The sequence below is a fragment of the Microcaecilia unicolor genome, chromosome 5 (assembly GCF_901765095.1).
Source record: "Microcaecilia unicolor chromosome 5, aMicUni1.1, whole genome shotgun sequence".
Taxonomy (NCBI): Eukaryota; Metazoa; Chordata; class Amphibia; order Gymnophiona; family Siphonopidae; genus Microcaecilia; species Microcaecilia unicolor.
This window is the reverse complement of record NC_044035.1, coordinates 125,795,464-125,813,297: the sequence shown is the minus strand read 5'-3', so window position 1 is coordinate 125,813,297 and position 17,834 is coordinate 125,795,464. Positions and strand designations below refer to the sequence as shown.

At 44.1% G+C, this 17,834-nt stretch overlaps 1 protein-coding gene across 1 annotated transcript in view; it reads left to right on the top strand.

The window, feature by feature from the left end:
* Window positions 1–17,834, top strand: part of MAT1A (methionine adenosyltransferase 1A) — a 96,350-nt gene that overhangs the window by 53,178 nt on the left and 25,338 nt on the right. Inside the window, exons 4-6 of the mRNA XM_030203265.1 lie at window positions 1,323–1,435; window positions 3,038–3,181; window positions 10,212–10,430. Of these exons, the coding sequence (XP_030059125.1) occupies window positions 1,323–1,435; window positions 3,038–3,181; window positions 10,212–10,430 (476 nt within the window). The remainder of the gene's footprint in view (window positions 1–1,322; window positions 1,436–3,037; window positions 3,182–10,211; window positions 10,431–17,834) is intronic.

Below are 17,834 nucleotides of genomic sequence, written 5' to 3'. Positions count from 1 at the left end.
AGAGGCACACAGATGGTGCAGTTCAAATGTAAGAAAAGAAGCAGCCAAAAGAGCAAGCCTGCTGCTAACAAATAAATGAAGTTTATTGAAAAAGGAACCTATAGAGATAAAAGTGTGCTTGTGTTGTCCTATTACGTAGACATGTTCATAAAAACCTGACATGTTTCGGCAGTAAACTGCCTGCATCAGGGGCACCTTTATCCTTATCATAGGAGCATATAGGACATCTTAAAATGGGGCACATAGAGCGTAGAGGTTGCTTGTGCTGGACTCCTCGAGACTAGCGGAAATGGCTTCAAAACCATTTGAAAACCACTTCCAGAGACAAGATCGCAACATTTGTAGTTTTAAATTTGGATGTCATCTGACTGAGTTGTTAAGGAAGCTACCACAATATGAGCCCTGACACAGGCAGCTGAAACAAGGGTTATGTCGGGTCCTCCAACAAAGTTTGCTTCCTTTTGTTTGAGGCTCCGTTTTGTTCCTGCTGTTCTCATCTGGGCCCACTACGCTTTGGGGCCCTTTTACTAAGCAGCAATAAGAAGGGCCCTGCACTAGCGGTGGGGGCCGTTTTTGTTGCACGCTGTGGCCCTTTTTACTGCAGCGGGTAAAAATGCCTCAAAGTAGCCATGGCCATGCGGTAAGATTGCTCTTACCATGTGGCCATGCGAGGGGGAGAACTTACCGTCACCCACTGAGGTAGCGGTAAGGACTCCTGTGCTAACCCTGCAGTAACTGAGTAGTGTGCGGCACTGCTTGATTACTGCCAGGTTAGCGCTGCACTAGAAAATAGCCAGCTATTTTCCCTAGCATGGCAAATGGCACACACGGGCTGGAACTACTGCTGGCGCCCATGTTGGGCTGGCGGTAGTTCCAGATTAGTGTACGGTAAGGCCACTTTGGGCATACCGCCACTCAGTAAAAAGGCCGCTCCACTTCTTCTGCCTAATTAGTAAGAAGCCAATTTTCAGTCTCAAGAGATCCTTGAACCTTTAGGCTTATGAGCCAGCTTTCAAAGTGAATTTCTGCATGGAGTTTCACTTTGAAAATCCCTTCTCCGTTGGGGACCATGGGTATAAAAATACTTACATAGTTTGCAAATGCAAACTTCCCGCTTACTCCAAACTCCCCATGCGTACTTTCCTAGGATGACCCTGGCACTATCATACTTTTACCCTGCACTAGGGTGGGGTACTCTTATCAAACAGACTTTTCCCTTAGGTAAAGACCTGTTGACCCACAGAGAATTTCTTTTGAAAATTATCCCCTAAAGTGGTCCTCTGGCACAGAATCTGCTTACTGGAACAATTTTTCTTGAACAGGCTTTGACTACAAGACCTGTAACGTCCTGGTAGCCTTGGAGCAACAGTCCCCTGATATTGCACAAGGTGTTCACTTAGACAGAAATGAAGAGGATGTTGGAGCTGGAGATCAGGTAGTACAGAAATATATTTATATAAATTAACAGACAGAGAAATCATATTGTTACTATATAGTATTCATGCAGTGATCTATTAACTGATCTATCACAGCATTGTCAAACCCTGACTACAACGGCTAAATCTGAAAAATTGAAATGTGCTGTACTCCTGTATAGAGAATCCAATATTCAGCAGGTAATTCAAATTATACGTATTTTCAGTGGTGCTGTGTGTTTAGGCAGCACCGCTGAAGATACATATATAAGTGTAGCATCCAAAGTAGACTTTGGGCCCAATATTCAGACCTCAAAAGATCAGCGCTAACCCCAGATATTCAATGCTGAGCCATTTCCAGTGACTGGCATTGAATATCCAGGGTTTTTTTTGGCTGGCTCAAACTTAAATGGCTAAGGGGCCTTTTTACTAAGCGCGTAAGCGTCTACGTTCGCCCAATGCGTGCCAGAATGGAGTTTCCACACAGCTACCGTGTGACTCTTGTGGTAATTTCATTTTTGGTGCGCGTCTGATAGGCATGTCCGAAAAATAATTTTTATTTTCAGATGCGCATATTGGATATGCGCCAAGTGGCATTTGGCGTGCGTAGGTCATTACATGACACTTTACTGCTAGGTCAATGGTTGGCAGTAAGGTCTCAGACCCAAAATGGATGCATGCCCATTTTCGACAAAAATTTAAAAAGGGCCTTTTTTACAGACACGCTGAAAAATGGAGCGGCGCATGCCCAAAACCCGTGCCTAAACTACCGCAAGCCATTTTTCAGTGCACCTTTGTAAAAGGACCCCTTAGTGAATATTCAGCACTGGCCGGTTAAGTTAATAGTGGGTAAACATAGGAGTGCTATTTAGGTGGTCCAATTTGCCCACTAACCTCTGGATTCTATACAGTGCAACTTAAGTTGTGCACGCAAATCCAGTCATATTCTAGATTTGTGCGAGCAACTTAATTAGTTAACAAGCCAGTCAGTGCCAATAATTGCCACTTAACAAGCAATTATTGACACTAATTGGCATTAATTAGAATTTATGCACAGAAGTGTCTTAAGTGTATTCTGCAACGTGATGTACGCAAATTCTAAGTTGCATAGTTGAAAAGGGGGCATGGCCATGGGTTTGGAATGGGTGGGTTGTGGGAATTTCTCAAATCTTTGTGCATTGTTATAGAATATACTCGGTCCACGCCTAATTTAGACATCGGGATTTACGGAAAGTTTTACTTTCACGGGCGTGTGTACACGTACATACATAAGTGCTCGTATTTTACCCGTCTACCTGTGCAAGGGGTTTGGAAACAGGATACTGGGCTAGATGGACCATTGGTTTGACTCAGAATGGCTATTCTTATGTTCTAAAAGCAAGACTACAAGTCCCTGCATGTAATGGGGTAAACTGAGGACTGGATTAACCTTGTAGGACCAATCTGGATCCAGTTGGCAACCTTACAATTAGGATAGTGCTGCTGTGGTCTGGAAGGGGAAATTGCATGGAGAAGTTGGCAAGCACTGAACATGAATGAAATGAGTCATATTATCTGAATTAATTTTTCACAATTTGTTTTATAATTTAAAACTATTCTCTGCAACTCTGCATTTTTTTTAGGGGTTGATGTTTGGTTATGCAACAGATGAGACAGAAGAATGCATGCCTTTGACTATTATCCTTGCACACAAGCTCAACTTAAAGTTAGCAGAGTTGAGACGGACTAATGTTCTACCCTGGCTAAGGCCTGATTCCAAGACTCAGGTAAAATGGTACCTTAATCAAATTTTGAAACAAATAATCAATTCTAAGAGCCACAAAATACCCTAAAAAACAAAAAGAAGAACCATACACTTCTACCCACAGAGAGGGTATATATTTTTCATTTACTTGGATAAATAGCTATTTACTGGGGCAAATGGCTTTTAAAAACTGCTCTAATTACATAGTTCAAGCAAAACAAAGTTCAATAATTGAAAATGTGATACCAATCTATACATTTTTATAAGATTGTTATAGAATGAGTGATGTTAGGGTAATCGTGTTTTAATTATCAAAGTCTCAGGAACATGTAAGACAATGATGGGGGGGGGGGGGGGGGGGGGAGGCTGAAAGTTCGCCTAGGTGTAATGTGATCAAATTTCCTCTTTCCACTGATTAGCCTAGCTGCTATGTTTTGGACGAGCTGGAGCCTTTTAAGACTATTTTCTGTCAATCCATGATACAGCAAATGACAGTAATCCAGGAGGCTGGTAAAAGCTGTGTGGACCACCTTAGGCAAGTTAGCAGGCGTAAAAAGTGGTTTCAACTGGTGAGTCATTTGAAGCTGATAAAAACAAGAACACACCATAGCACCAGCTTGAGAGATAATGATAAATGGTTATCACATTGAAGTCCTAAACTCACAATCTCATTACAAATTTTAAATGGATTAATGCAAATTGCATTAAACATTCATGTATGTTAATACTAAAAAAATGGAGTGGAGAAGTAACTGGTGGTTAGCACATTGGGCTGAGAGCCAAGGAAGTCAGGATTCAAATCCTGCTTCTCCCACTGATTCTTCTTGTTACTTTGGGCAAGCTACTTCAGCCTCTGTTGCCTCAATTACTGCTTTGATTTTAAGGCCTCAGGGGTGGGGAACTGATTAGTGAATTTGTCGCAACTCATTCCACCAACACCTCTAGTTGGGCGCTTGTTCTGTATAACCTGCCTTGGCTGGCACTCCTCCACCCAGATCTGAGCCCCAGGAGACTTAGTTCTCTAACCCTCTATCCAGCTACCACTCAGCTCTTTACTCATACAGTCACACTTCCATCCAATGAGCTTGAGAGTGGGTCAATAGTCTGGAATAGAGATCCAGGATGTCAAGAGTTTCTGGAGAAATTTTTGGGACTCATTTCTGACAGTCTAAGCACCCTCTTCCTGGTGCTCCAAGGACCACACGGTACTCCAGAACATTTAGAAAAACACAAGTCCAACTTTATTGTTACTTTGGCAATCAAATGACAATGCATCAAACTCTCAGATATTTACAGTTCCATTCATCCACTGCCGAGATGAGATGATCCTCTTCACCTGCCTGTCCCGGTTCTTACTCCTAGGCTGAAATCTCCTGGTCCATCTGGACCTTAGTTCCTTTACCCATTGCCACTTATTGGGACAGCAGCTACTCCTGGATCCAGCCTCACTGTAGGACCCCTCAATCTCCTAAAGGTCCCGGTGGGGGTACAGGTAATCAGAGACCTGCAGGTGAACCAAAGACTTCTTTATCAAACACCAACTCCACCCCTGCTGTCAATCTTCACAGGGATACCACTTTCTTCATCTCATTTCACATGCTCTTTCCTTGGGCTGGGTTCTCCCTCACCTAGGGCTCTGGAAAAATCCATCTAGTAATACCCATTCCATGGGATTTTACAGAAGGTTCTCTTATCTTCTTTTTTTTTATATTGATGTTTAGTTCTCTTCTCTTTCTCCTAGATGAGGGCTTATATACTTTTGCTGATTAGCTGTATGCCTGTCAGTTTGATGATTTTCTTTATTTGATTTTCTATTTTTTCAGCAAGGTGTTTTTTTTTCCTTTTTATTTATATTTGAAATGTAATATTTCAAAATTTCAATTAAAAAAATTAGGGAGTGAATGCTCATACTGCAAGTATGACCCAGACAGACCACTTCCAGAGACATGATTTTGGGGGTCAGTGGACCATTTGTCTCACTCAGCATTATGTTCTTTTGTGTTGCATCTCTGATCTCAAAAATGATAGAATTCTTTCTAAGGCTAACTTAGCAATCAGTACTTTTCAATCTGAGTCAGGGGTTATGAACTGAAGCTACAGCGTCTTGAGCTGCCCAGGTACCTGTGCCCTTGAATTCCTTAGAGGAGAGAGTGCCAAGGATTACTTCCTTAGTTCTACTTAGTGATTGACCAAACTTTATTTTTCATCCATTGGATTAGTAGTTGATTGACCTAAGCACACTAATGCAATGTGTAGTAGGAAATCCAACCTATAAATCACCAACCAGTACATGGAATTTATTAGGGTTGTGTTTTGAAAATAGAATCCCCATCCTTCTCATTAGGTAATGAAAATGTTCTTTTCCTTCTAAACCAGATCCTGTGTTGTGTGAGTTGTGCTTCTAGCCGTGACAGCAGCAGCTGTGGTGACAGGATTGATGGCCCCTTTCTGTATTTGGAGCACCTGTTACTCCATTAAGCTTTTCAGAAAGTAAATGTATACTACACAGCTGTTCTTTGATAGTCTCATAACTAAATTAAGCCAAAGGACTATATTTACTGCTTTGTGAGCACATACTGTCTTAATATTTTACTCGTATATTGCAGGGTGGCATCCTTGCATAACAAAGGATTTCTCCATGACAAATTGTTTGTTTCTCTCTATGGACTCTTTCACTTTCCTTTTCTGAGACCAATCTCAGTTTAGAATGGAAGGAAGAGAAGAAAATTAATATGTATTGTTTCCTCACACTTTGGGAGTATTTTACTAAGGAGCTGCAGAAAGCCATGTGTGTTATATGCAAAGACTGTGCTCTGTTTGGGATGCATGTCCTTTGCAATTAACACATAGACATGCATACTAGTATGCATAGAACATGGTTGCAATTAGCATGGCTACACTAATTGAAGCTGCACCTTCTGTACAAATGAAAGTTAGCATTTGTTAAGTACCTTGTGTTCACTGTAGTAGGTAGTCCACATTGGTTCTTTGCCAATGACCCACCTAGTTCCTACTCTACTACTAATCATTTCTATAGCACTACTAGACATACACAACACTTAGGGAGTAGAAATCCACAGGAGACATACGTGTTAGGAGGTGAGAGTCTGATAGGTACCGACGGGGAGAGGGATCTTGGGGTGATAGTATCTGAGGATCTGAAGGCGTCAAAACAGTGTGACAAGGCGGTGACCGTAAGTAGAAGGTTGCTAGGCTGTATAGAGAGGGGAGTGACCAGCAGAAGAAAAGAGGTTTTAATGTCCCTGTATAAGTGTTGGTGAGGCCCCACCTGGAGTATTGTGTTGAGTTCTGGAGGCCGTATCTTGCTAAGGATGTAAAAAGAATTGAAGCGGTTCAAAGAAAAGCTACGAGAATGGTATGGGATTTGCGTTACAAGACGTATGAGAAGAGACTTGCAGACCTGAACATGTATATCCTGGAGGAAAGGAGAAACAGGGGTGACATGATACAGACGTTCAAATATCTGAAAGGTATTAATCCGCAAATGAACCTTTTCCAGAGATGGGAAGGCGGTAGAACTAGAGGGCATGATATGAGATTGAAGGGAGGCAGACTCAAGAAAAATGTCAGGAAGTATTTTTTCACGGAGAGAGTGGTGGATGCTTGGAATGCTCTCCCACGGGAGGTGGTGGAGAGGAAAACGGTAACGGAATTCAAACATGCGTGGGATAAACATAAAGGAATCCTGTTCCGAGGGAATGGATCCTCAGAAGCTTAGCCGAGATTGGGTGGCAGAGCCGGTGGTGGGAGGCAGGGCTGGTGGTTGGGAGGCGGGGATAGTGCTGGGCAGACTTATACGGTCTGTGCCAGAGCCAGTGGTTGGGAGGCAGGGCTAGTGCTGGGCAAGACTTCTATGGTCTGTGCCCTGAAAATGACAGATACAAATCAAGGTAAGGAATACACAAAAAGTAGCACATATGAGTTTATCTTGTTGGGCAGACTGGATGGACCGTGCAGGTCTTTTTCTGCCGTCATCTACTATGTTACTATCAAGCTTATTTTCGAAAGTGATCGTCGGCCATCTTCCGACATAAATTGGGAGATGGCCGGTGATCTCTCAAAAGCGGCCAAATCGGTATAATCGAAAGCGGCTTTTTTGACAGCATCTCCGCTTTCCCGTTGCCTCGCCGGCGAAACTTCAAGGGGGCGTGTCTGCGGCATAGCGAAGGTGGGACATGGGCGGGCATGGGCGTGGCTACCAGATGGCCGGCTTTCGCGGATAATGGAAAAAAGCGGCGTGAAGCAGTATTTCGCTGGGTTTACTTGGTCCTTTAGTTTTCACGACCAAGCCTCAAAAAGGTGCCCCAAATCACCAGATGACCACCGGAAGGAATCGGGGATGACCTCCCCATACTCCCCCAGTGGTCACCAACCCCCTCCCACACTAAAACAATAAAACGAAAAACCTTTTTTGCCAGCCTCAAATGCCGTACCCACCTCCATGACAGCACAATGTGTTCTATCCTCTGACAGCCTTTCCCTGGTTGTGATGTGGCTCTCGGGTGAGTGTGACACCTTTTCTGTTAGGTGCACTGCAGAGTCACATCAGCAATGCATTGTGGTGGGTGTAGGGTAGTGGGCTGTACTCCCATGGTGCTTTTCCCCCTGCTAACTGGGTCAGAGTGTGCCCTGTTTTGCTTCCGGTAGTCCATGAGGTAGTGGCCATTTTTGTAAGCCAGTTTTAGATCCCTTTCATGTGTTACCCACGTTAGAGAACTTAGTTCTTATCTCGAATGTTGCTGAAAGAGGGCTCTGACCTATTGCTAATCTCAGTACCAGGGAGACTCTTTGCCAGTGGGGCACAACCTCTGATCTGCTGTTAATTGTGAGTAAACGTACTTATTCAAATAAAGGACTTTTTCAAAGAGATTAGTCTTCAGGTGTCAACTGGTGTGCCAAGGTTATACAGCAACAACAAGTCCTAGAGGCCTGCGTGTATGCAGATCCCTGGAGCACTTTTAGTGGATACCGCAGTGCACTTAAGGCAGGCGGACCCATGCCCATCCCCCCCACCTGTAACACTTGTGCTGGTAATGGGAACTCTCCAAAACCCACTGTACCCACATGTAGTTGCCCCCTTCACCCCTAAGAGCTACGGTATTGTTGTACATTTGTGGGTAGTGGGTTTGGGGGGGGGGCGCAGCACCCAAAGTAAGGGGAGCTATGCATGTGGGAGCTTTTTCTGAAGTCCACCGCACTGACCCCTAGGGTGCCCAGTTGGTGTCCTGGCATGTCAGGGGGACCAGTGCAATACAAATGCTGGCTCCTCCCATGACCAAATGCCTTGGATGTCGCCGGGTTGGAGATCGCCGGCATTATTTTCCATTATTGCTGAAAAACAAAACCGGCGATCTCAACCCCGGTGACCTCTGGCATTTGACCGGGCTAAACCGCATTATCGAAAAAAAAAGATGGCCGGCCATCTTTTTCAATAATACGGTTCCGGCCAGCTGTAGCGCCGCCGCCACAATAGAACTATTTGGCCGGTGACGTTCGATTATGCTCCTCCACGTTACTGTGAGCATTCCCTGGTGGCTAGTAGGGGCAGGAGCAAACCCCAGATACTCCTGCTCCCCAATAAACACCAGAGAAACCCTTGAAGGTGCTGATGCTATAGAGAAAACAAGAGTGCATTGGGTGTTGGTAAGCACTACAGGTTGCTGCTGTGCTGGAGGCTAAGCCTTCTGGAGATTAACTGAGGGGCTTATGTTGGTGCACAGTTAGCATGACGCCTGTCTGCAATTGTAGGGTTTATTTCCAAAACCCTGTAAATCCAATGCAACTAATATAGACAGCAGGTTTTGGAAATAAGTCCTTTAACTGTATGGGTGTGTGATGCAGAGAAGTGTTGTGCACAGTGTATAAGCAGAGAAGGATCTAGCTGGGGAGGTCAGAAAGTTTTACTATACTGAGGCCCTATAAGTGGATGCCCTCTGCAAAGTTCATGCTGCTGCTGAAGTTGATGGTTCATTAAGAACCTCTACTTAAGATAAGAGAGATACAACATTTGAAGACATATCTATATAAAATGAAAAGGAAGAGAAACGTCTTCCTCCAAACAAAAATTATATGTAAAAAAATCTACACTAAGATGTTAAAATTGTGAATTCTTGGTCATATAACATATTTGATGGCTTCTGCAGTCTTTATCTGCTGTCAGTGTTTATTGTCTGTGATGATACATCATGTAGTATAACCTTCCTCTCTTCCCAGGTAGATCACTAATATTGATCATTAAGACATAGAGATGATTGATATGATATATAAATAGTTGGATACATGTACATTAAATATCTATTATATATACTATACTGTAGGTGAACTTATTAAAAATTGAGATATATGTATTTTAGATATTCTACATTCATAGTAAGTTGATAGGGCTAATATTGTAGGTGTCTTTCGCCCAAGCAATCATGTCTATTGTGTAGGCTCTATCCGTCCATTTGTCTATCTGTATGCATAGGAACAAAGACAGACACATACATACAGGCAAACACACACATACAAAGACATGCACACACACAAAGACACACATACATAAATGTACACAGAAAGACACACACAAGGGCACATACATGCCTTATCAACCCCTGTAACTCTAATAAAACTTACTTTACTATGGGCTCCTTTTACTAAGGTGTGCTAATGGATTTAGCACATACTAACGATTAGCATGCGCTAACTGCTAAGAAGCCCATTTTATGCCTCTGAGCTTCCTAGCATCTAGCGTGTGCTAATTGTTAGTGCATGCTAAATCTATTAGCACACATTAGTAAAAGGACCTCTAAGTCTTTTCACACCCAGTACCCAGACAGACATGCATGAGTTTGCAAATGGAGGTAGGGGAAACATGCCATTTTGTCACACTGTAACTGCACACTTTTCAACTTGTTTTTCCTCTCTGTGAATAGGATTTTAAATACACATTATGGTACATGTCTGCCCAATGGTTTTTCCTTGCTTATTCTCGGACACTGCTGAAATGGAGTCATCAGATACCGCACTTACTTATTTTTCTTCCTGTTCAGGTGACAGTTAAGTATGACCAGGAAGATGGAGCAGTCATCCCAGTACGTGTGCACACCATTGTGGTATCTGTGCAGCATGATGAATCTATCTCGCTAGAGGAGATGCGCCAAGTCCTGAAGGAGCGAGTGATTAAACCTGTGGTTCCTGCCAAATACCTGGATGAAAAAACTGTTTACCACTTGCAGCCCAGCGGGCGTTTTGTCATTGGAGGCCCCCAGGTAAGTTTTATGTCTCTTCACCTAACTGGTCACTGCTTACTTCAAAGAGCTGTAACTAAGGTGGCAAGTGGAGACTGTTTGGCCATAACACAAGGGTTACTTTTAGCCGAAGGTGAGTTCTGGTGGGTGGTAGAAGCAAAACTCCTTGAAGTCTTCACTGCCAAAAATTAACTCCATATCCAGTGGTGTGCTGGAGCCACCTCGCACCAGCTTGCGAGAGCTGTTAGTTTTTAAAGAATTTTGGGAAAGTTTGGGAGCTGGTTGTTAAAGAAGGCTCCCCCCCTTGGCTACTTTAACAACCAGCTCCCAAACTTTGTGGCTTGGCTTGGACAAATTCTCTTCCCACTGCCTCCCCCCTCCCCCCTTGATTCAGCACTTCTCTGCTCGCTTCCTCTTTGTCCTCCCCCAGGCAATCCTCTCTTGCTGTGATTTTTTTAAAACTGTGCCTGCACTGTCAACAAGAGCAGGCTGCTTCAGCCAATCCTGGGGGTGGGGGGGGGGGGGGGGGGTCTTCCTTCAGCCTGTCCTGCCCCCATTCCTGGCCAGTTAAATAGTTTTAAATATCCTACTCATCATCTTTATTTGATGAAATTTCCAAAATTAAAAGCACTTGCAGAGAAGGACAACAAACTTTTGCTGGCTCAAGATAAAACAGAAAAAAATAAGGGGTAATATGTCCAGCTCTGTATCCAATACACTAAAACCATTAAAAGGCAGAGAGAAATAAATCTTCCTATAAATAGTTACAAACTGCTCAAAAGTCAACTTAAAGGGGTAATATACAGGTAGTAGCGATCAGCATTTTTTTAAAACATTGACTGTGGCTGGCTAAATTAGCTCTGGATATTTTATTTTTATTTTTTTTATTTATTGCATTTGTATCCCACATTTTCCCACCTTTTTGCGGGTTCAGTGTGGCTTACAATAAGAGTTAAATGTTAGAAATACATTTTGTTACAGATTGGTAATGGATTACATTATGCAGAGTTATGCGAAACAGTTGAGGTATCGTTAGGGAATATAACAATGGAACATAAACATTGAAATTTTGGAAGGAAGCACTGGGAGCTTGGAGGGTGATAGAAAGGCATGAGGACATATGGTATATATCTTTTTGTGAGTAAAGGTATGAGAGATATGATATTACTGGAATGAGAATTCAGGGGTGAACATTAGGTGTGGCCTTTATGTGTTTTGTTTCTTTCCGTAAATTTTTTCAAAAAGATGGGTCTTCAATAACCTGCGGAAGGAATTTTGCTCGTTGATTGTTCTTAAGTTGCGCGGCAGTGTATTCCAAAACTGCGTGCTCATGTGAGAAAAGGTTGACGCGTGTAGCGCTTTGTATTTCACACCTTTGCAATTGGGGAAGTGGAGGTTAAGGAAGGTTCGGGATGATCTTTTGGCGTTTCTAGTTGGTAAGTCTATCAACTCGTACATGTAGGCTGGGGCTTCGCCGTGGATGATTTTGTGGACTAATGTGCATATTTTAAAAGTGACGCGTTCTTTGAGTGGGAGCCAGTGCAGTTTCTCTCATAATGGTTGTGCACTTTCATATTTTGGCTTTCCAAAGATTAGTCTGGCTGCTGTATTCTAGGCTGTTTGAAGTTTCCTCAGTATTTGCAGGCCCTGGCAATGAATATCTGGGGCTAATTGTCCCACTGCTAGCCGCCAGAACGTATGCAGGTCTTGGGCAATATTCAGCCAGGGCCCACATTAGATACTTATGCAAACCTTGGCTGAATATCCTATTTAAGGGATCCTTTTACCAAACTGCGGGAAAAAGGTCCCTGCGCTAGTGGCGGGGGCTGTTTTTCCTGCATGCCAGGGCCCTTTTTAGCGCAGTGGGTAAAAAAGCCCCCAGACCCACATGGCCATGCAATAAGAGAACTCCTATGCGGTGAGGAGCCCTTACCACCACCCATTGAGTTGGCGATAAGGGCTTCCGTGCTAACCCGGCGGTTACCAGGCAGTGCGCGACAATGCCTAATTACCGCCGGGTTGTCTCTGTGCAAGTCACTTCCGGGAGTTCTCTTTTTCCCCCGGAAATGGCACTCTCAGGGTGGGACTGCCACTGGTGGCTGCGTTGGGCCTGCGGTAGTCCTGGAAGAGAAGCCCGCATTGGGCTTACCACTGCTCTGTAAAACGGTCCCTAAAATCTTTATGGAGCCCTCCAAGCCCCCTTCCACCCCCCAAAACAGCCCCCCTCCTTCTCGCTGCTAGCCGCCAAAATGTATGCAGGTCTTGGGCAATATTCATCCAGGGCCCACACAAGATAGTTATGCAAGCCCCAGCTGAATGTCGGCTGGCACTTGCATAACTACTTAAAACCTTTATGGAGCCCTCTAAGCCTCTTTCCCCCTGAAACAATCCCCCTCCTTCTTGTCCCCTTTCCCCAGCTCATGACAGTAAGAACCATCATCCTCCCCTAGAATGTACCCCCAACTGCCCTCCCAGTCTGGATAGACCCCCCCCCCCCCTCAGGGCCTATCTGAGATCCCTGGTGATCCAGTGGGGGCAATGGGAGCAGGAGTGAAACCTACACCCTCGTTCTCCTAGCGGCAACAGCTACCTAAATTCGCCCACTTTTCTATTCGAGTGCAGGTACTGAATATTACTGGCACCTGCATAACTGCCGGCTCCTCTCCATCTCCTTTTATGGCTGATCAGAGCCAATATTCAGCAGCACTGCCCAGTTCAGTTCTGCTGAATGTTGGCAGTTGGCTAGTCCTGAGCGATTTAGGCAGGCAGGAGCCTCTCTTGCCCGCTTATATCACTTTGTACATTGCAATTCAAATAACTATACATCAATGACATGTATTCATTACTGTATAAAATACAGGATTAATTAAGTTGCTTTTGATATAAATTGTTCATGAAGCATCAACCAAACTTATGTTTGAAAGTCTGACCAACCAACATCATCATATAGAGGTAGTAGCTCCAAGTTAGAAATGGATATGCAGATCACAAAATAAAAGAAATGTAACATGATCTCAACCTCAGGTGTCTAAATGTTACAACGTTTGATCTTCAAACAAAAAATTATGTTAAGAGAAACAGTGAGTCATCAAAGGAGTCCTCTACAGCAGTGGCGTACCAAGGGTGGGGCGGTGGGGGCGGTCCGCCCCGGGTGCACACCGCTGGGGGGGGTGCCACGGCGCGCGCCTGCTCAGCGTTGGCTGAGTTGGGGCGATCGCTGCAGCCTGCAGCTCCCTCTCTGCCCCGGAACAGGTTACTTCCTGTTCCGGGTCAGAGGGAGCTGCAGGCTGCAGCGAACGCGCCAACTCAGCCAACGCTGAGCAGGCGCGCGCTGCGGCACCTCCCACAGCGGCGTGCACCCGGGGGGGGTTTCTTTCGCCGGGGGGGGGGGGTGCTTTGGCGGGGGGGGGCGTCCGCGCTGCATCGGGGGGGGGGGGTGCTGCACCCGGGGGGCGGGGCGCCGCCCCGGGTGTCCGCCCCCCTAGGAACGCCACTGCTCTACAGTCTATCAGAGAATACAACTCTAGTCTTCTCAAATTTTTGTTCTAATAATCTGCTTGGTCTGCTATATATAAAACATTTTGCAGGAACACCAAATGACATATTTTATTTATTTAATAAATTTGAGCTACTGCCCTTCTACATCATAAAGCAACACAGAGCAGTTTACAATACTGGTTCTGTTTATATATCAGTTAAAATAAACATCTTTAAATCCTCATATTTAAAAAGAAGACATTCAAAAAAAACAAAAAACTTTCAACAATACAAAACATACAGACGGCCCCATTTTCATAAGTCTCCCGACTAAACTGTACAGGTGATCGATTCATCCTATGATCCTTGAAATGCTAATGTAAAGAAATAAGTCTTCAGCCCTTTTTAAATCTTTAATCTAGATTCTGTTCTTAATTCCATTTTTTGTACATGTAGAATTAAATGTCAATCTTGATCTAATAAATTCAGGTAACTGAGAGCGCCGAAAAACTTGAGGACAGGCAGTACGTTGACTTGACCACAATCGTTTGTCTTTGAAATTATTCTATCTCCAATAACTGTGCTTGTTCCACACGAATAAAATGTGATTGAGCTGGCATGTCTCCTAAAATAACATTACTACTACTACTAATCATTTCTATAGCGCTACTAGACGTATGCAGTGCTGTACACGTCAACATCCTTTTTAAATCTCTTAGCTTTTTGGTTTCAGCAGTTCTTGTTATTCCCTGATATTTCTAGAGCCTCTCAGGAATGGTGTGAGGCCTCCTTCCTAGTTAAGAGGAAAAGGCCTTTAATTTAGAAGTCCTATTTACCACGCACTTGTAACTACCCACACTTACATGTGTAAAACCAGATTTTAGAAAGCCAGCATTTACACGTGGGTATCTGCACTATGGAGGCAATTCTGTAATTGTGCGCCTCTATTTAGGTGTCCCAAGGGCGCTTGGGGGAAGCATATTCCTATAACAACAGCTCCAGGGTGCCCAGGTTCTGTTAGAATACTAGCATAACCTGGTATCAACACACCAAATAGTTGTTTGTCCACAGTTACACCAGCCATAGAACCGACATAACTTCGGGTACCTAAATGTAGCAGGGATGTGGTAATTTACAGTATTCTATAAACTAGGCTTGTAACTTGGAGCCCTGCTTATGTCCTGGTCATGTTCTGCCCATGTATTACGTCCTCCTTGCATTTATACACTATGTAAGTTATGCACTGTTGACACTTTCATGGCTAAGTGTACATTTATACACCCAAGTCAGTGGTATAGACATGATTGGACCTGGATGGGTAGTGGCCGATCCACTGTGGACTCAGGATCAGCAAAAGTTCATGCACTCTTGCGATGGCTAGTGGGAATCCCCAAGCCCTGTCAGCTGCAGACCACCTCCTCCGGTAACCAGAAATACTTCCAGGCTTGGCAGCCAGCAGCAGTGTCCCCAAGCCACCAGCGCCTCCTCCCCCATGCATGCTTAGGTTTCACACATACACTAAAATTGAGCATCTGCAGAGGGACACTGTCCCTGTTGCCTGGCCACTGGAGGAGGAGGTCTGCAGCTGTCAGAACTTGGAGATCCCTGCTAGCTAAGGTATTTATATTTTGAGTTGGGAGGGGGACACAAAAGGGGTGGAGAGCAGGGGTGGGTGGAGGCAAAGAGAACATTTCATGCCCAACCCTTTGGGTTCAGGCCCACCCAAAAGTAGCAGTGTAGCTACACCACTGGCCTAAGTGCTAATATTTTAAACATGTACAAGTGCAAGGGCTGTGTACGTGCAGGCACCTAAATCATAGCATTGCCCTTCACATGTAGATTAAAAAAGGGCGAGATTTAGGCAGGGCTTGGGTGGAACTAAAATCTACACATGTAATCCCCTTTTCTGTAAGAGAATGCACACATGTGTCCTAATATATCGATGTCGGAATTTACAGCTGTTCCCTTGTGTGTATAGGTTTGTAAAAAGTGCTCATATGGACAAGCTCTTAACAGGAGGGATTAAGGAATTCTCTCCATTATTCCTTAGTGCTTGTTTCCCCCTTTAGTTTGAAAATAAACAAGGCTTGAGGCCTCTGTTGTTACTTAACAGCATGTATACATGTTGTTTTTTAAAATGGCAGATTTACACATGTAAGTGGATGAGTAGCCTAATGTTTAGAACAGTGGGCTGAAAATCAGGAGAACTAGTTTAAAATCCCACCATGACTCCGTTTGATCACAAGCGAGTTACTTAAAGGCCTATTTCCTCAGAAGAAAATGACTGTTGTACCTGAATTTGACAAAAAAAAACCCCAAAAAGCACTATACTCCTATCCAACCCACTCCCCCTGTTACAGTGCTGCTTTCTTCTGGGGCTCCAAAAGGAACCAAAACCTCTTCTTTCTTCAGAGACTCTGAATTTGGGCTGTCTCTTCTAAAGATCAGCCTGTTCTAAAAGTTTATCTACTAATAGGGCCTGTGGAGCCCCACCAACCAAGCTGCTGTAGTCACCTGCTCCTCTTGCTAATCTCTGTTTGTTTTTATATTTGCGTGTGCATATTCTCAGATACCCACAAAACTTTCTACAGCTAAGAGACTTATATGCATAAATTGATACAAATACTTTGACAAAAAATTGCACAAATGGTACATCATCGTGTGCATAAATTGTTTCTATAGTACTGTACTATAAATATAACAATCACCTTAACAATAATTGAGAACATACATTATGAACTGCATGACTTGCAAGTAAAAATGATAAATCTATTTTATCTTTTTTTTTAAGTTTCTGGTTTCATGAACATGCTTTGTTGGCTATTTTCACAAAGAAGCTGTTTTCATCAGAATGTCTGCACAATATTATCAATAATTGCTGAGAAAATGAAGTTACTCACCTGTAACAGATGTTCTCTGAAGACAACAGGATGAGTGTTCTCAATGATAGGCGATGTCATCCATAAGAGCCCAGCATATCAAGCTCTCCCCAGCATTCTTTTAGAAGCTTTTCAAGCGGCCTACCACATGTGGCGAGGTGGGTGTGGCAGTGAGAAATACTCATCCTGCTGTTCTCCAAGAACACCTATAGCATGTGTTCTCCAAGACCTGCTATAGGAGAGTAACTTTGCTTTCTCCAAGGTCAAGCAAGATGTAGTATTATCACTGATTGGTGGTTGGGAGGCAGGGATAGGGCTGGGCAGACTTATACGGTCTGTGCCAGAGCCGGTGGTGGGAAGCGGGACTGGTGGTTGGGAGGCGGGGATAGTGCTGGACAGACTTGTACGGTCTGTGCCAGAACCGGTGGTTGGGAGGCAGGGCTGGTGGTGGGGAGGTGAGGATAGTGCGGGGCAGACTTATACGGTCTGTGCCAGAGCCGGTGGTTGGGAGGAGGGGTAGGTGGTTGGGAGGCGGGGACAGTGCTGGGCAGACTTATATGGTCTGTGCCCTGAAGAGCACAGGTACAAATCAAAGTAGGGTATACACAAAAAGCAGCAAATATGAGTTATCTTGTTGGGCAGACTGGATGGACCGTGCAGGTCTTTTTCTGCCGTCATCTACTATGTTACTATGATTGGAATCTGCAGCTACCAGGTTCTCCTAAAGAAAAGGGGAATTATCAGTGACGTCTGCAACTGGCAAGACTCATCAGTAAGCAAACATCTGTAGCTAGATTCTTTTTTTTTTTTTTTGTGGTCAGTCTGGAACAGAAAACAAATGGACCTAGGGAGGTGGAGTTGGATTCTAGACACCAAATACATTTTGAAAGACTGTCTGACTAGACCGGTTATTGGGTTGGATATCCTCTCTAGGTAGTAGTCAGATGTGAATGTGTGGCCTGAAGTTCACATTGCAGCTCTGCAAATCTCTTTGATAGACGCTGACCTCAAATACGCTACCAATTGTGTGCTGTGACATGATCGTCTAGAGTCAGTCCAAATTGGGTAT